This window comes from Camelus bactrianus, chromosome 9, assembly GCF_048773025.1.
Source record: "Camelus bactrianus isolate YW-2024 breed Bactrian camel chromosome 9, ASM4877302v1, whole genome shotgun sequence".
NCBI classification, from domain to species: Eukaryota; Metazoa; Chordata; class Mammalia; order Artiodactyla; family Camelidae; genus Camelus; species Camelus bactrianus.
The window spans coordinates 43,554,737-43,576,464 of record NC_133547.1 but is presented as its reverse complement, the minus strand read 5'-3'; the positions used below and the strand labels follow the sequence as shown (position 1 = coordinate 43,576,464).

Here is a 21,728-nt window from a genome sequence, read left to right as displayed (position 1 = left end):
TAATGGCTGCACCAAATTACACTCCCACCAATAGTGTAGGAGGGTTCCCTTTCCTCCATACCATGTCTAACATTTATCATTTGTGGATTTTTTAATGATGGTCATTTTGACTGGTGTAAGGAGATACCTCACTGTAGTTTTGATTTGCATTTCTCTGGTAGTTGGCAATATTGAGTATCTTTTCATGTGCTGATTGGCCATCTGTGTCTTCATGGAAAAATGTCTGTCTATGTCTTCTGCCCATTTTTGGATTGGATTGTTTAGTTTTTTTGTTATTAAGGTGTATGAGCTGTTTATATATTTTGGAAGTTAAGCCCTTATCTGTCTCATTGTTTACAAATATTTTCTCCCAGTCCATAGGTTGTCTTTTCATTTTGTTTACGGTTTCCTTTGCTGTGCAAAAGCTTATGCATTTAATTAGGCCCTATTTGTTTATTTTTGCTTTTATTTCCATTGCCTTGGTAGATTGACCTCGGAAAACATTGCTATGATTTATGTCAGAGAATGTTTTGACTATGTTCTCTTCTAGGAGATTTATGGTGTCCTGTCTTAGGTTTAAATCTTTAAGACATTTTGAGTTTATTTTTGTGTATGGTATGAGAGAGTGTTCTAACTTCACTGATTTACACGTGACTGTCCAGCTTTCCCAACACCACTTGCTAAAGGGATTGTCTTTTCTCCATTGTATATTCTTGCCTCCTTTGTCAAAGATTAATTGACCATAAGAGTTGGGGGTTATTTCTGGATTCTCTATTGTCCCATTGATCCATTTGTTTTCGTGTGTATGGCATTTTAGACTTGACTTTGTTTCTGTAAGATTTGGTTTCATCTCACCCTCCCCCTTGCCCTTCTCTGCTTCCTTCTCCTTCTCAAATAAATAAACTCCAGGAGTGTTTTGATGATATGATAAGTTGAAGATAACAATAACAAATATGTAATATTCCATGAAACAAGCAGCAGTGGAGACAGTCAGATCTGGTATAAGACCTATACGAGCAGGAGTGCTTTTAAAGGCAGCAATCCTCCTTCTTAGAAGTGTCTATCAAAAGTAAAAAATTTATCCTTAATATGCAGAAGCAACTTTTAAAAGAACATCAGAAAAGCTTTAATCAACAGCACCACATGGTCACTCAGAATTTTTTTTGGAGAATCATGTGGCTATACTAAATTTAACAGATTGCTGAAGAATTGAATTCTCTTCCTGCAGGCATTGGAAGAGAAGGATGTGATTTCCTCTTGTCCTTTTATAATAACGTAATAGATGAAAATATGTGTTCAGTATTCTGTGTAGTATTTTAATCATATATAAACCTTTACTTTCATGCTTTATCTCTTTTATAATTTGGGGGTTTTTTTTGCATATTATACATATTATTTTATTTTACTTAGTGATTTAAAAGTAGAAGTAAGTATTCCATTAGATAATTATAATAGTTTAATATGGAAGAAGATGAAGGAAAGCAAAGAGCAAGTTTAGCTCTCTTAGGTATATCATCAGAAATTTATAAAGAACATTCTACCCAAGTAGTAAATAAAGTTTTTCTCTATAATATTATTTACTATATAGTTTCCCAGTAGATGCATAGTTTTGTTATAAAAATATTTTATCTAGATCTAGTTCCTTTTTTGATTGTTTATATACTTTGATCTTGTTTTCCAATTTAAAAAGAAATTTTATTTTTCTAGATACCCATAATATGTTAAACTTCTCTGAGTATCAACATTAAAAAACAAATCCATATAAAAAACAAACTTAAGGTTATCAGGAAGGAAGAGGGGAGTGGAGGGATAAATTGGGAGTTTGGGATTTGCAGATACTAACTACTATAAATAAAATAAACAAAAGGGCCTACTATATAGCACAGGGAACTATATTCAATTCCTTGTAATAGCCTATAATGAAAAAGAGTATGAAAAGGAATATATATCTGTATATGTATAACTGAGTCACTATGCTGTACACCAGAAACTAACATTGTAAACTGACTATATGTCAATTAAAAAAAAAAAAAGATCTCCGGTGGAAAAAAAAACAAAAACAAAAACAAATCCTTATCTTTAAGGATTGTAGCAACATTGACATGTGTGCCATCTGGTGGCAGTTTCTTATAATAGCATTTGCGATTTTCTGTAAAAATTCTGAATATTTCTGTAGAAATATAGAAAACACTGTTATATCATTGTTTTGGAAAAGGAAAAATATCCATCTTCTTCATTGTTACTAAAATCTGTAATTGAGTCTGTCATGTCAAAGTGCTTCACGATGCTGCATTGTAATAGTCTATGTAAAACAAAAAGCAAGAGTTATGCAGAAAACAATCCAAAGCTTCCTAAATTAATGTAATGTTTTATATTATATTAACTGATACTTGATGAATTAATCAAAATACTTCTGGGATTTTAAAAGAAGTGATAAATTTTGAAGAAGAATCAAAAACCTTGTGGGTTTCCAACTTAGGATAAGAGAATTTATTTCGCTTTTTCTTTGAGTGAACAGATGCCAGCTTAAATATTTTAATGTTGCTTGATATAATTTGTACCAAGATTAGAATATAAGGGTTTTTTAAAATTTTTCTAATTAAAATTTGTGATTATATTTCTGACATTTTGGGATAGCAACTTCTACAAGGATAGATGATGAAATCCCCCCTCCACTTCCTAAGCGGACACCCGAATCTTTTATTGTGGTAGAGGAAGCTGGTGAGTACAGTTCAGTAAGTGTGAGATGAAGTGTAGATTAACTAGCTTACTTCTCAGATCCTTTCAATGTTCTGTGTACCATTGCTAAGTAACATTTGCTCTCCAAAATTAAAACATTTCTAAGAGTTGAAACATATTTACTTTTTTGCAGGAGAATTCCCAATGAGTGTTCCCAAATCTTTATCTTCAGCTGTGAAGGTAAAAGCTGGAATATCACTAGAATGTAGTGGAACATCTGAATCAAAGAAATCTGATGATTTGGTAAGACTTAGACCAAACACGGTCAAGAACTTTTTTCTGACTCTACTCATTTGAACTCAATAGACCATAGTCCTATTCCTTTTATTTTTTACACCTATCACTTAATAAATATTAAGCTGATACTACTTATAAAACCATGTGCTAGAGAATGTGGAGGAATAAAAAAGATGTATAAGACACAATTATTACCCTTAAGATGCTTACAGTTTAGCAATGGAGATACAGGATGTGTACAGGAGTCTTTTTGTCTGTATTTATTATAATAAGGCAAATTTAATCAGTGCCATATGAGAGATAAGAGCTTCGAAAATGTGAGCGATCCCTTCAGGTTGGAGGAAATATTTGAGCTGATTCTTGAAGGACAGTTAAGGCAGAAATAAATGTTTCATAAGTAGGTTGCTTGTTCATAATAGTCATCTGATAGGCTGTATCATGTTAACTGTAATAATATATTATTAAGTGTGGTTTTTTGGTAAATGACAGATGTCTTTATTATTTAAGATAAACCTTTTGGAATAATGTTCCATGCTTCTAGAAGAAACACCTACACTTTCACCAATCTGTTATATATTTGAATATAATTCTATGAACCAACTATCTTAAAATTTCAGAGATCAGAAAGGTGATTAAAACATTTAAACATGCCTACAGTTGCAGTGCCGATAGGCAAAAATTCTCTACCTTTTAAATTACACTTTTAATTTACTAGTAATTGTTATTATTATTGTTAATAGTCTTTATCTTAACTCCTAGAGCAAAGAAAAATCACTACTTTTCTAGTGTCATGAAGTAACTTCAATTTCAATAACTTACCTTGAATTAAATTTTCAGAGGAATGTTCTGAGTAGGAAGGAAATAAGTACAAAAAAGATCAATTTAGGACCAATTACCATACATATAAAAATCACTGTAAGAGTTGATGACCTTTCATAGCTCAGCACACTTATAAATTAGGAAAAATAGGGTCAACATTTCATTGCTATCTCTATTATACTATTAATTGCTTGGAGCTTGTAAATTTGTATACATATTCTTTTTGACTTTTTCTTTTTCTTTTTTTTTTTCAGAGTATAAAACTCCAGAGTACCGAATCAGGTAAAAAAAATTTTCCTTTGACTTTGGATGACATTTAGCCCTAAGAATTTGTACTGTAAGAATGGCTCATTAAGTTTAGAGTAATTCATCTCAGGAGATGGCATGGTTTCCATTAATAGCTTCCACTATTTATTGATTCATTTCTGGTTTTCCCAGGCTAGTAGTTTTGTTTTGTTAAAGGCAAGGTGAAGACAGGATGTTAGAATTCTGCTCCTTAATATATAAGCCTTTAAAAAAAAGAACAAACTATTTCAGATACCATCTCTTAAAACTTTGCAGCAGTTCCATTTTGTTGGTTTTATCATTGTTAACAGTGTGATTCTAAAAAATTATTTCTGGCCACTTAACGTCTTAAACTTGCTATTGCTTCTCCAGTACTTTCCTACTTAATTTATATGTTGAACAACATCAGCAGAGAACATTTACTGAGCACTGATAGGTACTTTACATACATTATAACAGGTAGTAGTTGCTCTTAACATATTTATTCATAGTAACATATTATTCAAATCCATAAATAGTAGTATAATAATTGGTTAAAAAGCATGGGCTTTGGAGACAGGTGGACTTTAATTCAAATCCCTAGCCTACAAATAGTGATCAAAATGTATAACCTTGGTTAAATTATATACTTCATCAATTCTTCTCATTTATATGAGGATAACAGAACTCCCTTCTAAGAGGATTTTTGTGACTACTTAGTGAGATAATGCATATAAAGCTTTTAGCACAGTGGTTGTCAAGTAATAAACTCTCATTAAATGTTATCTATTATCATTTTTATTAGGGAATTATTAAATGAACATTTCCTAAGCAAGTTCTGTGTGCCTTATACAGTGTTAGAATACACAGGATATATAAGAAAGGGCACTGCTTAATGCTTATGTATCTATTCAAGTTGGGTAGACAAAATTAATACTCACTTGGTACCATTAAGTGATAATCTTTGTGGCACTGATTATAATCACCAGGAGTCTGGAAAAAAAAAAAAGAAGATATCACTGTAGTGTTTAGAAAAGCCTTCACTGAGTAGAAGAAAGAAATTTAAGAATATGGATAGTCAGAGGAAAAAGGAGAGAGTTCCAGGAGCAGGGATCAGGGTAATAGTGACTCAAAGGTAAAAATAAGCATGATGGGTACAGAGAAATGGTAAGTAGGTTAATTGTAACAGAAGTTCTATTTTAGGGAATTATGGAAAATAAATTTGGACAGATGAAATGTGGGAAGATGCTGAAGGATTTAAAAGCTAGGTGGATGAAATATCCAGAACAGGCAAATCTGTGTATAGGGAAAGTAGATTTGTGGTTGCCAGTCTAATCTGGAGGAAATGGGGAGCGACTGCTAAATGAGTGTGGAGTTTCTTTCCGGGACAATGAAAATATTTTGGAACTAGATAGTGGTGATGACTGCACATCACTGTAAATGTACAAAATATCATAAACGGCAAATTTTGTTATGTGTATTTTATCACGCACACACAAAGCTGGCAGAAGAATTTAGATTTAATTCAGTAAGTAATAACCATTGTAGGTTCTTCATCAGGGGAATATTGAGATGAAAATGGTATTTTAGGAAGGGATTTGGCAGGATTTTATTACTTGAAATTTATAGTTCTCAGAATATTTCCTAAAAGCAAACTGAAAGATAAGCTACTTCAGAGCAGTTATCAAATATTTATTAAATGTCTACTGTATGCCAGTTATTATACTAGATGCTGGAAGTATTGTACCTTACTTTTGCATATTACCCAGCGTATAAGGAATAAACAAAAGAATTTGTTCTGTAGATAAATCCTAAGACCTAAAAAGCCCAATGAGCAAAGACAAACTCTAGCACTTAACCACATATTCATTTTCAAAAGACATTAATAAAGCATACAATTAAACTTAGCACTGTGTAACAAGAAGCCTATGTAAACAGAACAACATTTGTATCTTTAGCACTTGCATTGTGGGAAAGTAGCTCTACTATTTAAAATTCTCTTATTATGGAAAATTTCAAACACACATTCAAAACCTACCATAATAGCATCAATCACACTAATAAAATTAATAATAATCCCTTAATATTATTTAATATCCCAACTTTGTTCAATTTTCTCAAATTGTTTCAAAAATGTCTTTTTACAGTTGGTTTATTTGAAGCTGGATTCAAATAAAGTCTACATGTTGCATTTGCTTTATATGTTTCTTAAGTCTTTTAAAGTTTGTAACAGTTCTTTTTATATTTCTCATGCTATTAAGCTGTTGAATAGGCCATTTGTTCTTTTTTAAAAATTTTTTCCTTTTTGGTGAGGGAGGTACTTAGGTTTTGTTTGTTTGTGTTTGTTTATTTTTAGAGGAGATACAGGGGATTGAACCCAGGACCTCATACATGCTAAGCATGCACTCTACTGCTTGAGCTATACTCTCCCCCCACTATTTGTTCTTAAGACAGCTAATATTCTGGATTTGGCTGTTTGTATCCTGATGATTTTATTTAACATGTTCCTCTATCTCCAGGAGTCTCTGTAAAATTGTAGTAAGAACTAGAAGCTTGATTAAATTCAGTTTCAATTTCTTTGGAAGAATATGTTTGTAAGTAAGTTACACGTTTGTGACGAAGCATAGGGTCACTGGCTAAAGAGCTAGAACAACAAAGTTCTTGAGGCTCAGTCATTGTTCAGATAATTTTTTATTTGGTTTTTGTGGGATAATATTGAAAAACTGGAAAAGTTATGCAAAACCAAAAAGGAATCTTGACTTAAGACTTCTAATTGATGGATTTTTGCTTTGTTGTATACTATTCTTTTCATAGATCTACATCAAGATCGTTCTTCTCCTCTGCCACCTCCTCTGCCAGAAAGAACCCTAGAGTCCTTCCTTCTTGCTGATGAAGATTGTAAGTGGCAATATTCTCTCTCAAAAAAGTTATAGAAATGAGACTATTAAAAGATTAACAATAAAGTAGGAAAAGGTAAAATAAATGGAAAAGGTACAAAGAGTGATCAAATAAGATCAAAATAATACATTAAAAAACCCATAGTGTATTGCAAAAATAATGTGTAAAAAAGCTAAGCTAAGAATTATTGAATATAATAACAAAACATTTTTTTCAGGTGTACAGGATCAATCTATATTGACTTGTTCTACTAGCTATCCTAACACCATGGAAAATTCATCTTCAAAACAGACATTGAAGACTCCTGGAAAAAGTTTCACAAGGAGTAAGGTAAAGAAGATAGGAGTTTATGCCAGAGGTTTTCCATTACTGAAAGTGTCCCCATTGCTGCCACTCCAACCCTGGGCTGCCAGCATTAAGATGGAAATTTAGACTAAATATCTTCACTAATATAGGTTGTTGATCTCACAACAATAAAAATTAATGGAGGGAAACCAAAAAGAAAAAAAATACAACTTAGTTTAAAGCATGCCCAATAAAAATATCAACTTTTTTTCCCCCCAAAACTAGACTGATTCCAAAAAAAAAAAAAAAAAAAGAGGGGTGGAGGAGGAAAAAAGTAAAAGGAAGGTAGCCTTACCAAATATTAAAACATAGTAAATGGTATGATATTGGTGTATGAAAAGAAACACAAACCAACAGAGCAGAAGGAAAAGTCCAGAAATAGATCCAAATATGTATAGGAATTTAGTATATGATGAAGGGGGCCTTTCAAATCATGGATTAAAGTTGGCTGTTTTGATCACTGTTGTTGGGTCAACTGGGTAACCACCTGGAGGGAAAAGAGATAGGATTCATACCTCACAGCTATACCAGCATATATTCTACATGGATAAAAGATTTAAATGTTAAAAAAAAAAAAAAAAAAAACAAGGTACAAACAAATCAAAAAACAACCCATCAAAGTACTAAAGAAACTTGGAAAGATTATTTTACAACCTGGGAGTAGTATGACCTTTATAACGATGACTCAAAGTCCAGAAGCCATAAAGAGAGAGATTTATAAATTCAATTAAATAAAACAAAATTTCTGCCTGACAAAACAAACCAAAAAATCACCTTAAAAATCAAAAGATAGAGACTAAATTGGAGAAAAAAAATCAGCAATTGCATCATAGTCAAAGGACTATCTTTTATTAATATATAAAGAGATCCTAGAAATTCATAGAACATAACAACCCTGAAAGAAAAGTAAGTAAAAATACATATGATTGTAAATGTGCATAATCTGCCCTTTAAACATTTGATATGTTCAACCTCACTCATAATAAGAGAAGTACAAATTAAAACCACAGTGACACACTGTTTTTTATGTGTTTGGAATGGCATATTCCAAATTTTGACTACACTCTCCATTAGGCAGATTACGGGAAAATAAGTCCACTCTTGCACTGTTGGTGGGAATGTCAAGTGGTGTAACTTCTATGGAGGACAATTTAGCAACATCTATCAAAATTACGAATGTATATACCCTTGGATGCAACAATTTCACTTCTAGGAATTTATCCTACAAACATGCTTGCACGTACATGAAATAAAATGTACACTGGGTATTCATTATACCATTATTTATAAGGGCAGACAATTGGGAACATAAATGTCAATCATTAGGGGAACTGATTAAATAAATCATAAATCATGGTATATGCATACACTGGAATTCTACGCAGCTAAAAAAAGAATGAGGACTCTCTCAATATACTTTTATATATTTTATTAACTTTTACATAAAAGGGTGAAAATATGACCTATATTTATATTATATATTCATAAAGATCTCTAAAAGGATACATAAGAAACTACCAACAACAATGGTTACCTGCAGGAAGAGGGTTAGAAACTAAGTAAATGGAGAATAAGAATGGGAGCATTTTTACCAGGATATTTTGAATTAGAAATAATCGATTTCTAAAAATATAAATAAAATATTTCAAAAAGAATTTATTAAATATCTATTATGAAGAAGATTACATTTCTGTTAAGTGGTAGGAAAACAGAAAGGTCATAAAGGACCATCTACCTGCCCTTGAAGAGCACAGTTAATTTATTAGAATAGCCTATACGAGAAACAAAAAAATTATCAAAAATTATCTTTTCCCCTGATATAGCGATAGCACTATTTCTAAATACATAGTGTGATTCTTACAAAGGTGGGAAAAATAACAAGATAAAATCAAGTGGAGACTTTGCACTGAATTAAAAATGGCAAGATAGAAAAATAATTTTGATAGCCATTTTTAAAGAAACTAATCCTTTTGGCTGAAGTTTATATTTCTAGTTAATTAAATTATTTTAGATTTCACAGGGAAAAAACCTAACTTTTTCCTTTTCTTCATTTTTGTAGAGTTTGAAAATTTTGCGAAACATGAAAAAGAGTAAGTTTTTACTTTTTTTTAGAATATATATACCACTATGTAATTTTCTCTTTTATAACCATCTGTGGAAAAAAAAAAGCAATATTATTCCTAAACAGAGCCTTGCTAGGGTCCTATGTATCAGAACAATCACCCCCAGACTTGTACTACGCTGGGTATTATGAGGAAAAAGGAGTAAGGTATGTCTGAAAAGATGGTAGAGACGAGAGGTAGTTAGATCCTTATAGGCCGTGTTAATGACCCAGTGGGAAATCACAAAAGTGTTCTAGACAAAGATTACATGTTTGTTGAAAAGATCATTCTGGCTGCTGTATGGAGAATGAATTATAGAGTGACAAGAGTTTAAGGTGTCAGCTGTGGTGCCTAATGACTACTTTTGGTGGGAAATTTTAATTGCTAAGAAATCCTTCAGTTGCAAGTGACAGAAAACCCAAATTAAGCTAACTTAAGCAGACAATTATTTGCTTAAGCAGGGGATTTATTGGCTTGTGACCAAGAGTTCAAATGATGTAATTAGGCCCTAATCTCTCATTCCATATCTTCCAACTCTGTTTCACTCTGTGTTAGCTTACTCATAGGCAGGCTTTTACCATGTGTTTTCAGGCTTATGTTGAAAAAATGAGCTCTTTCTTGGTTGTTCAAGTAACAGCCTGATGACTAATGTTGATTGGGCCTGATTATCTTGGCTTTGTTCATTTGCCTACCCCTAAGCCAATTATTGCCAATACATTCAATGCTCTGATTAAGAGGACAGTGTCATATCTAATATTTAACAACTGTTACACGTGGACCCTGACCAGTAAGGAATGAGGTAAGAGCTAAACAACTGGTGTGACCATGGCAAAGTACCAAAGCCCTAGTCATGGGTCAGTTCCTTGATCTAAGGATAGAATCAACTCCACGAGAAGTATGGGAGCTGAAAATTGGAGAAGGGTGGTTTCCTAAAGGAAAATACAAGTTCTATTATAAGAAGGAATTAATGCTGGGCAGGCAGCATAAAAATATCTATGACAAGCCAATATGCAAAAGAGTTCACTCTGAGAGATACCTATGCAAAATCTTTGACTCCAGTTGTAAAAAAACCCCATTATTTCCTTTTGGGACAGTTGTTTTCTTTCTGAAGGATGTATACAATTCTTAGCTCATATGCAGTATAGGCATGATTGCTATCTGCTGAACTTTCTCACCTTCGCCTACTTCTTATTTATGTCTCTGTAGTCAGTGCCTAGCCCAATGCCTGGCACATTGAAATTCATGATTTACTCTAGTGACTAATACTCAGGTAGTTCCAGGAAAAGGTGTTTCTAGGATCTTAGTATTATGTATGTGTTTACAAACATATACGTAGTCCTCCTGCTACATTCTGAAAATGTTGATAACAAAAAAAGGTGAATAATTAATAGTTTCTCCTCCACCACGTACTGTTTCTTAGAAAGTTTATACAAGCCTGAAATTATCTTTTTTTTGCTCCTGGACAGTGCTTGTGCAAAATATGGATCATGTTTTTCACTGGATTGTTTTCAAAATTGTGCGGAAACTGATACGTGAATGTACTAAGGTGCTGGGAAGAGAAATATATTTTTAAGTCTGCCTATATGTAGCCAAAATAGCAAAACAAAGAAACATAACAATGCTTTTGGGAGATTCTGGGCCTAAATAGAATCACCTATAATGGGAAAAAAAGTAGGCTGAAAATGAAGAAAGATATTCTAGGAGTAGAGGATGGTACAAGAAAAATCACAGATTTGCCATAGGTGAAATAATGTGGAGAACGAATAACTTAAAAGTGTACTGAGTGGTCAGAGTGCAAAGATGCAATTGAAAGCCAAGATCTGAATCCCAGAAAAAACTGATTCACAATAAAATGGATCCTGATCCATTTGGGTGATATATAAAGAATCTGTTTGCAAAGAAAGAAACCTTTAAAAAAATATATATATATATATGTAAATGAGAAAATTATAGTATCAACCCATTTGTAAGCATCTATATTTTGTTTTAATTGATAGTGATATGTTTATGTAGGAGCATTAATTAATTTGGAGGAAATGTTTAGCCTCAATACTTATGTGGTCTCAGTGTCTCTTTATTCTTCCCCTTACATTTTTTCTTTTGATTTTAGGTATGTGTATTTCTTCCTCACCAAACAAGCCTGCAGACTCTGTTCAGTCAAAGAACTCCAGCTCCCTCCTGAATTTTGGTATGTGTGTTACTTTCCAGCAGTTTTTTTTTTTTTTAATTTATCTTAATTATTTATTTACAGTATAAAAGATACACTTTTAATATGATTTAAGATTGCATATATAAATCCTTATATTTACATTTTTTCCATTTACCTTTTTATTTTTGACCTAAGCTACTTCTAACAGCTTACACAGGCCTGAATTACCTAGCATATGGGGAAAATCAAGCTAGGTAACCAAATGACCATGATCATGTTGACATGTGGTAGATGAATGTATGAAGAAATTCTGAGGTGCTATAATACTCTGGTTCATATCTAATCAAAGTTACAAAAAAAAAAATACAAGTGTGATGAAAAGAAGAGCAGGTGCTGCTACCTAATCTTGTATAACTCACTGCACAGTAGGAGCTGAAGCACAATTCTGACAGTTTAAAGGAACTGTTTGCCCAATCGCTCCTAAATATGTTATAAACTTTAATGATAATTTTATATTAAGCATTCTATTACTCTATATGACATAAATCCATCATACTATTTAGATAGTATCATATATACTACAATTTTTTTGTAAGTAGTATAGCAAATAATATGGGATATTATTACTAAAGTTTATTATAACCAAAAAGCAGACTTCCTGAAAAGATCTGGGGGGACTTCCAGTGGGTCCCCTCCCTGGGACCACACCCTGAGAACTGCTGCTCTATGGTATTGTCATTACCTGAATGACCAAAATTGTTGCTGCCACACTCAGACTGCAGGTGGCAAGAAGATGAGAGAAAAATGTGGATGAGGTGTGACCTTCTCTTCTGGTCTTCAGACATTGGCCTGGAAGAGGCAATATCACATTGGCTCACATTTCGTTGAAGAGAACTTACACATGTGCTATATCTAAATTGTAAAAGACACTGGGAAATGCAATAATGCTGGGCAGGCAGCTTCCCATATACTATTCTATTCCTGAAGAAAAAGCAAGGAAAGATTTGGTGGACACGTAGTAATCTCCGCCGCACCTGGATTACTGTCCCTATCTCACCGTGGCAATGTATTTAACTAGAATCTTTGGATCTTTTCATGGGTTTAAAATTTTTATTTCGCTTACATTAACTCTAAGGTTTAAAATATTATAATTAGAAAAAAGTTATTATTCTTATGAAATCATTAAAAAATTCACATAGAATATTATATAACCTATTAAAAAACCACTAAACTTTTCCTGGAATACAAATATCCCTTGCTTCCTTCTTTTCTCTCAATCAGTGATACCACTTGAGTAACTCATGGCTCATCTAAACTTTACAACAATCTGTGATCTAAAATAAGGCTAAAATATTAGAGAGCTGCCTCCATGCTGTTTCTTCTTAAAGTTGAACATTTTACCTACTTAAAAAGCAGGACAACTTTTCCATTGGTTCTCTTCTATAAAGGAGGCATTATAGGATATTTTACTCAAAAAGTATATTTGAATGAAAAAATTTTGTGGTTTATAGACATTTTTATTTTTCCTGAATTGGCCTACATGCAAAAAATGTAGTTCACTACTATTCTAAATTATTAAGAATTGATCAGTGAAAAAGATCCTCAAATTTCAGATACTTAGTACTTTCATATTACATTATGACTTCTATTCTCAGTCCACCTGGGTTACAATCAAGCTCTCTGGATGATTTTGTGACTATCGTGTGAAACTAACATGAAATAGTTTTCCTTCTATCTTCTCATTTACCACTCAGAGGAGTAAAATGTGCATGAACTAGGCAATATGCCCCCTCCCCCGATTTTTTTTTAACCACCACCAGTAATAAATTTGATTTTAGTGGGTTTCTTGTTTTTATCTTCTTTTCCTTTCCTATTACCTAATCTCCTTTTCTTCTAGTTTTGGTATAGTTTTTTGTGGTTCAGTTTTAAGCAACATTTGAGTTGTTACCACGTGCCAGGCATTGCGCTGGATACTTTAACAAATATCTCATCTGATCCTTTTCATCAGTTCTAAAAGTTATATAATACCCACAATTTTGTAAGAGGATGAAACTAATCATCTTTGAGTTTTCCATTCTCTGTTTTCTCTTTGTATTTCAAAGTTTTGTTGCTCAATTTGAGCCCTTAAAAGTTGCTAAGTGTAAGAGTACCTTGAAAATAAACTCCATCAAAGAAAAAGAAAGTCATGTTGTTAAAGTTATAAAGAATATGTCATCAATGTGCATATATTTTGAAGGTACCCAGAAATAGGCCATCTTGGTTATGCAAAATTTCCTCGTCTTTCGTGTGTGTGTGTGTGTGTGTGTGTGTGTGTGTGTGTGTGTGTGTGTGTTGGGGGAGAATCAGTGAGGAGTGTTTAAGGGAGAAAGATAAATAAAAATACTTAGTTTTTCAGGATTGTTTATTACTTTATTTTTTCTAATCTTTTAAAAGATAATCCCTTAGTAAATTGAGGGCTTTCTGGGTCGAAGTAGAAGTATAACTGAATTTGATATGATAAATTTTCTAAAGTAATAGTGCTTATTTTTCTGAAATTTAAATTTTCCAATTTTGTTTTTTTGCTGAGTGAGTGGTGTGTAAAAAGACAAAGATAAAAGATACTTTTTTTAAAGCCAAACAATCAGATTAAAAAATAGGCAAAGGATTTGAATAGACATTTTTCCCAGAAAAGACATGTAAATGGTCAACGGGCACATGAAAAGATGTTTGACATGACTAATCATAAGGGAAATGCAAACTGAAAACACAATGAGATATCACGTCACACCTATTAGAATGGCTATTATCAAAAAGACAAGAGACAAGTGTTGGTGAGTCTATGGAGAAAGGGGAATTTTTGTGTACTGTTGATGGAAATTTAAATTGGTACAGTCACTATGGAAGTTCCTCAAAAAATTAAAGACAGAATTACCATATACCAGCAATCCCACTTCTGAATATATATCTGAAGGAAATGAAATTATCTCAGAAAAGATATTTGCAACCCATATTTGTTCCAGCATTATTTGCAATAGCCAGTTCATGGAAACAACCTAAGTGTCCACTTACAGAAAAATAGATAAAGAAAATGTGAGAGATATGTATACAGTTGACCCTTGAACACATGGGGTTAAGGGTGGCCACCCCCTGCACAGTGGAAAATTCTTGGTATCCGCAGGGGATTAGTTCCAGGGCCTCCATGGATACTAAAATCCAAGGATGCTCAAGTCCTTTATATAAAATGTTTGCATATAACCTACCTATACCTTCCCGTTTATTCTAGTATTTGCATATAACCTACCTATACCTTCCCATTTATTCTAAATCATCTCTAGATTATTTATAATACCTAACATATGTCAATGCTGTGCAAATAGTTGTTGGTGAATTGCAAATTCAAGTTTTGCTTTTTGGAACTTTCTGGAAAATTTTTTTTCAAGTATTTTTGATCCATTGTTGGTTGACTCTGCACATGTGGAATCTGTGGATGCAGAATCTATGGATAGAAAGGGCCAACTCTATGTATACACATATGTATATTAAATATTATATACATGAATGTGTATATATTTGTTATTCATTCACAAAAAAAGAAGGAAATCCTGCCTTTTGTGACATCATGGATAGACCTGGAGGGCATTATTCTAAGTGGAGTAAATTGGATAGAGAAAGACAAATACTGTATGTTCTCACTTATATGTGGAATCTAAAAAAGCTGAGCTCATAGAAATACAGAGTAGAATGATGGTTGCCATGGGCTAGGAAGTGGGGGAAACGGGGAAAGTTCAGTCAAAGAACACAAACTTCCAGCTATAAGATGAGTAAGTTTGGGAGACGTAACATACAGCATGGTGACTATAATTAACAATACTATATTATATACTTGAAAGCTATTAAAATAGTAAATCTTAAATGTAATCACCACACAAAAAGGTAATTATGTAAGGGGATGGAGGTGTTAACTAACCTTAATATGGTAATAGTTTCACAATATATACGTGTATCAAAACATAATGTTCTACACCTTTAACTTACATATGTCATATATAAACATACATATCAGTAATATCTCAATAGATGTGGGAAAAAGGATACTATATACTGAACTACCAAAGGCTATTATAACCAGGGTTCTTCATCTAATTATTACCATTATTAAGTTTGTAAGTGTTCTATACATTTTAATGTTATTAGAATTCTATTATTATCATTTAAGCATTAATTTAATTATGAGTAATAGATTTTAATAAGTTACAATCTATTACTACTAAATCTACTACTAAACTGATCAAAGATGCTGCCTAACGTTTTGAAAAAAATCCATATATTTGCATATGTTATAATACACTCTAAAATCAAGTATTCATTTCTATTTAAGAAATCTTTCTTCATTCAATTTCATTTTTGTTCCCAGGTTTTGCAAATCGTTTTTCAAAACCCAAAGGACCAAGGAACCCACCACCATCGTGGAATATTTAACACAACTTTGGAATACAGGCTGCACGTGCACCTGCAGATAAAACTACTGGAATACTGCTAGCTAAAATAAGTACTCTATATTCATAATATCAACAATTAAGATATGGTAATGCATTAATAGTTTTTAAAAGAAAAGCAATACGCAAATAAATGCCAGAAGTTTTATACTTTCATCTCATTTACATTGCGTTGGAAATCACAAATAAGAATTTGTCATTTGAGCTTACGTATAGAGAATGCTGTATGAGAGTTTTAGAATGGACTTATTTTTCATTTTTGGAAGCTATTTTTATTCTATTTTACTTTTCTACGTAAATATATAAGACTTTGAAAGAGTTGTAAGATTGGATCTCAATTAAATGTGCATATTGCCAGATGTTACTATAAAAAGTGTTTTTAAAAATCTTACTTTGTGTTTGCAGTACAAAATTACTGCTTGTAACAATGACTATTCCCTGGGAGTTATGTTTGCCTAAATGGAGTACATCTTGCACATCTTTCCAAATGTTGTGGGAAATAAGAATAGTAAGAGAAGAAGTCATATTTAATAAGAGAATAAAATATATATGAACGTAATAGTCTTTAAAGACAGTAATCATTCTTTTATTTGGATATACCAATTAACAAGATGTTCAGTTACATTCCTGATAAGCTATAGCCAGCTATTCAATTGCCAAATTTGGAAGAATAATCAATAAAGTAGTTGTCTTTTGGTAGCATTTTTTTTTCATTTCAAAGTTCCTATATAAAAACTGTGTAGTTTATATCCAACTAACCAGAGGTACTACTAGTTAAATTTTTTTCTATATAAATATGGATCTACTTTATCTTAAGAAAGTTGACCTTGCAAATCTAACTTTATGTAACAAGTTAGTGGGTAATTATTATTACAAAGCATTTCCCTGAGTTCTCATAATGATTTAACTTAAAAAAGTCTATAACTTCCTAGAAATGGAATACTTAAATACCGTGTGTTCTTTAGTATCCTTCATTAGGAAGCCCAAGGAAGGCACATATTGGATGAAATATTTTTACCTGTTTATTGCAGTGCAATATACACAAGAGATGCTCAATAAACTTTTTGTTTTTAAACTAACTTTACTGTAGTGTTCATTGTGCCGGATATTTCTCCAGGCACTAGTGCTACCAAACCACAGTGATTTTCCCTGAGTTCTTTACTGTAATCAATTATTTCTAAGTATCTTTATCAAGGAGGTAAAATCTAAAGTGACGATCAAATTGTAAATAGATTTCCGGGCGGAAACCCTGGTGAGCAGGGACGATTTCTGGAGCGTTCTTTGATAGACATACTTCTCAAATTTATGCAACCTTATACGTGCGATTTGAAAACATTAAGAAATTTCGAAACAGTTTTCCATCTAGAATGGAGCGGTAACTGTAGGGATGTATTCAAAATAATCAATGTTTGCTACCGTCCCAGGCACTGGAGGGAATGTGGCCCGACTGCGGGGTGAGGTGGGGCGGGGCGAGGTGGGGCGGCGCCCACCAGGCTCCCAGGCAGGCAGTTCTTGCACCTGCCTTGTCGCGCCTGTAGTTGTAACCATAGCAATCAGTGCCCAGGAACAGGTTCAAAACTGTCTGATTTGCAGCTGCATTCGATTTTAAAGCAAAATCGCCCTCATCTGATAATATTAAGTTCCCCTTTCCTCTTCATCAAACCGCTTGTCCAAGGGTAAAAGGCCGGAGATTCTTTTACCTCACAAAGGTTACCAGAGGAAGAGGAAATTTATAAGTAACTATGGAGACCACCTCCTCCGTGTAAAATGAAGAAAGGGGCACACGGAGACAATAATGGGAACGCGCAGACGGACTCTGAAAAGCCTTTAACATTGTTTCGGCCGTTAAGTCGGTTGGCGGCAACTCTCCGCCCAGCGTCGGTTGCGTCGCGATCCGAAGCGTGACTCGGCGCACGCTCTCTTTCGGCTCCTCCACTCGCCGAGCCGCGACGCTGAGTGGGTGCGGGGGAACTACCGCTCCCGTGAGGCTCTGCGCGGCCCAGGGTGCTTTACAATAGAGCTCGGTTGGAGGGGCCTGCGAAGAAGGGCTGGGAAGTTCCGCTTCCGGCATGTTCAGCTCTGGACGAAGTACGGCCGAGAAGTGGAGGGTTGGGGAGAGACTCCAATGCCCAGCGGGCCGTGCGCCGGTGGCGCTTGCGCGATACGCGGACGGGGGGGCGGTCGGGCCATTTAAATGTGTGTTTGTGGGTGAAATGGCTGCGCAGGTCGGAGCGGTGCGCGTAGTACGGGCGGCGGCGGCGCAGGAGGAGCCGGACAAAGAGGGGAAGGAGAAACCCCATGCTGGGGTCTCGCCGCGGGGAGTGAAGCGGCAGCGCCGAGCCAGCAGTGGGGGGTCTCAGGAGAAGCGGGGGCGGCCAAGCCAGGACCCCCCTCTCGCTCCCCCTCACCGGCGGCGTCGCAGCCGCCAACATCCCGGGCCGCTGCCGCCAACGAATGCAGCCCCAACCGTCCCAGGCCCTGTTGAGCCTCTGCTCCTGCCGCCTCCGCCGCCACCTTCGCTGGCACCCGCCGGGCCCGCTGTCGCTGCCCCGCTCCCGGCCCCGGGCACCTCGGCCCTCTTCACCTTCTCGCCTCTGACGGTGAGCGCGGCCGGGCCCAAGCATAAGGGCCACAAGGAGCGGCACAAGCACCATCACCACCGCGGCTCTGATGGTGACCCCAGCTCCTGCGTTCCGGGAGAGCTCAAGCACAAGGACAAGCAGGAAAACGGCGAGAGGACCGGAGGAGTGCCTCTCATCAAGGCCCCCAAGAGAGGTGAGAGCAGGCGAACTGCCCCGAGCTTGGGCTCTCTCTGTTGCGATATCCCGCCCCTTTGGCCCTGAAAGAGGCCAGCCCTCTGCTTACCTCCTGCTGCTGTACTCCCCTAAGCCCACTGGGGTGGACCCTGGATTTCAAACCGTTGACACAGTCTGACCTACTTGAGGCTTCTTGCTTCGAGGCCGAGCTGTCAGTTACTTCCCCCCTGGCCAGTCCCCCTCCCCGAGCCTTTACCAACGTTTGTTTTCAAATTCGCCAGGGTTTCCGCGCCGCGCGGTCCTTAGAGTGGAATTAGTAGGTGGGGTATTAAAAACTACCTGTCCAAAGTAAAGGCTTGTCGCTCAGAATCCTTTTTCCTGTTTTCCTTGATGGAAAGCTTTACTATTGACTCTCCTCTGCTTCAGAACATTCACGAGTATGGTTTGGGACTTTAATGAGTTTGAATTTTTCCAGAGATTTGCTCGACTCAGTGGTTGCCTTGGCTCCTGTAAAGTGATAAACGCAGTTTATCTTGGTTCTTTTTTATGTGGAGGTAAAAATCATTTTTAATTTTCATATGAAATCTTAGTGCTCTGAAAAGGGGTGGGGAAGGTTTTCCCTTTCCTTTGATCCTAGAAAATAGAACCAACCCAGCCTCTGAAAAGTGGAAGCGTCCAGTAGTAGAGAGTACAGGCAAGAATTCCAGTTGTCTGGCACAATAAATGAGAATTTATTTAATTCCAATAACCCTCACTAAAGTAAAAAATATTTAGCCCAGGAAATGTAGGACTAAATGTGGGTTTGAGAGAAATTAGGTTGACCAAAATTAATGTTTTCTTGTTCCCAAGTACCTGCAGCATTTATTTACATTCTCTTTAGAAGAAAGGAGGGGAAGATACGAATTTTAATTATGTCATATGTTTGTATATGATTTTATGTAATTTGTTAGTTGTATCTACTTAAGATTTAAAAGTACTTTTGTGTTTCTTAATACTGGGGCGCTTAAGTTACTGCACGTTAATGAAATTTTGTCTTTCAATCCAAAGTTCGGTGAGTCTTGGATTTCTTTGACATATTTGGTCTTAACCTAGGGCCAGTTAATTTCTTTGTTTGTTTTGTTGTGCTACTTCCAGATAGTGCAATCTGTTGCAAATAATTGCTCAGTAACTTTTTATTGAATTGAATTAAATCTTCTTTGGTGATACCCACATCTTATCCTCAGGAGTAGAACTTATGCCAGCCTGACAGGAGTGCCAGTTTTCGCCACCAGTGTGCAATGATCTTGCTCTCTCTTATTTTTATCTTTGTTTTTCTCACTTTCTCATTTCATGTGTGTACATGTTTTTGTGTATTTTTAACTGTGCAGAGCTGAGGGAATCTAGAGATCATCCAAGTCAAATTTGTATTGTAGAAGAGAGGAAACCAGGGCTAAGGTAGTGAAGACACTCGTCTAATCTAGTCACAGTTAATTAGTAACAGTGCCAAAAAAATGAATCATTGGCCTAATGGGGGGAAGTACCCGGATCTCCTGAATCCCAGTTCAAGATTCATTCCCCAGCTGCATGATGTTGCTTTCTCCTTTTGCTATTCATTTTTTCCACTTCTTTGCTTACCCTTTCCCTGTTCCTTGGCATCAGAGTGGCAGTGGCCAACCCCATTAAAAATTTCTGACTTGGCCCCCTTTTATGGGGGGATAGTGGCAAATAGATGATAATAATTGACAGTGTACTTCTCTGAAAATTGCAGAGGCCCATGTCTTTAAAAAACAAATAGAAACATAAAACTAAAAGTTAAAAAAAAAAAAGGATATTGCAACGTAGTGTTAAGTAACAAGGTCTGAAGGGTTTTCTGTCTTGTTGATTCTTTTGGCAGAAATTCATCTAGTGACTTAAACATATGTATTTATAATAATCATAGATTAACTTTTTCTTGTGCATTATTCATAGAGCTATTATAACAGTTCAATTTAATGAAGTTTTGCTCTGATGGGTGTTATTTGGGTCACACGTACACAAAATAAGAGGTGGTCCAAATCTGTAAAAAAACTTGAATTCTGTTGTGCCATGTTACATTACAAAATCAGCTTTTATATTCAAAATAAGTATTTTTATTTCCTTTAAAAACAACAAAAAAAAAAACCAAAACCAAATAGAAACAAACCTTTAACCCAGGTGCTGCCTGACAGAATTTTCTCTGATGATGGAAATATTTTCTATAAATGTGTTGTCCAGTACGGTAGCCATTAGTCATATGTGGCCCTTGAAACAAATATTTTCAAGACTTGAAATGTGGCTAGTGTGACTGAGGAACTGAATTTTTAATTTTACTTAATTCTAATTAATTCATAATTAGATAGTTCCTTTTGGCTACCACATTGGACAGTACAGCTCCAAGCATTTGTAGTTTGCCAATATGTGAAGATGGAAAGTGGGTGAAGATTAGGTCATTTAAACGTTTTAACTTTTAAAGAAATTGAGATATAATTGACACATAACTTTATATCAGTTTTTAAGTGTACAAAATGGTTCAATATTTGCACACATTGTGAAATGATCCCAACAATAAGTCTAGATTAAACATTTTGACTTTTGAATGAGAGATTGTTAGATTATATATTCTGGGGGGAAAGGTTCCCTGACCAAATACATTGGGGAAAAAATGTATACAGTAGCCTTCTAGATACATGGCATACATTGGCATTTTAAAAGTTCTGAGAACCTTACAGAAAGTAAACTGGTTTAACCTTGTTTAATACAGGCTTTTGCATACACTTCAATAGATACCTTTTGTTTTTCCACTCAGTCTCTTTATACTTGTTACAGTGGTATGCTGGAGGCGTGCCTCTGGAATTTAAAAAAATCGTGGCTCTACCGATTATGGCATGACCATGGGTAAATTACTTTAATCTCTCTCAGTTTTAGTTTTTCTGTCTGTAAAATGGGGTTGTGATGTTTCTTTTGTCAG

General features: G+C 35.0%; 2 protein-coding genes and 1 long non-coding RNA gene across 5 annotated transcripts in view; 2 read left to right on the top strand and 1 right to left on the bottom strand.

Moving 5' to 3' along the window:
- PTPN22 (protein tyrosine phosphatase non-receptor type 22) overlaps positions 1–17,086 on the top strand; it is a 45,310-nt gene extending 28,224 nt beyond the window's left edge. For both annotated transcript variants that reach the window (XM_045506212.2, XM_010968461.3), the window contains exons 15-22: positions 2,617–2,700; positions 2,852–2,961; positions 4,029–4,056; positions 6,853–6,936; positions 7,154–7,266; positions 9,341–9,371; positions 11,494–11,571; positions 15,926–17,086. In XM_045506212.2, coding sequence (XP_045362168.2) covers positions 2,617–2,700; positions 2,852–2,961; positions 4,029–4,056; positions 6,853–6,936; positions 7,154–7,266; positions 9,341–9,371; positions 11,494–11,571; positions 15,926–15,990 — 593 coding nt within the window. In that variant the 3' untranslated portion in view covers positions 15,991–17,086. The remainder of the gene's footprint in view (positions 1–2,616; positions 2,701–2,851; positions 2,962–4,028; positions 4,057–6,852; positions 6,937–7,153; positions 7,267–9,340; positions 9,372–11,493; positions 11,572–15,925) is intronic.
- Positions 1–19,661, bottom strand: part of LOC123612622 (uncharacterized) — a 50,802-nt gene extending 31,141 nt beyond the window's left edge. The window contains exons 1-2 of one of the 2 annotated variants that reach the window (XR_012509186.1): positions 18,873–19,661; positions 4,980–5,031 (exon numbers count right to left, since the gene is read on the bottom strand). This is a non-coding gene — a long non-coding RNA (uncharacterized LOC123612622). Of the gene's footprint in view, positions 1–4,979; positions 5,168–18,872 lie in introns of those variants that run through there. The other variant, XR_006719907.2, reaches the window with a different exon arrangement.
- Positions 18,047–21,728, top strand: part of RSBN1 (round spermatid basic protein 1) — a 40,519-nt gene continuing 36,837 nt past the window's right edge. Inside the window, exon 1 of the mRNA XM_010968471.3 lies at positions 18,047–18,782. Coding sequence (XP_010966773.3) covers positions 18,077–18,782 — 706 coding nt within the window. The 5' untranslated portion in view covers positions 18,047–18,076. The remainder of the gene's footprint in view (positions 18,783–21,728) is intronic.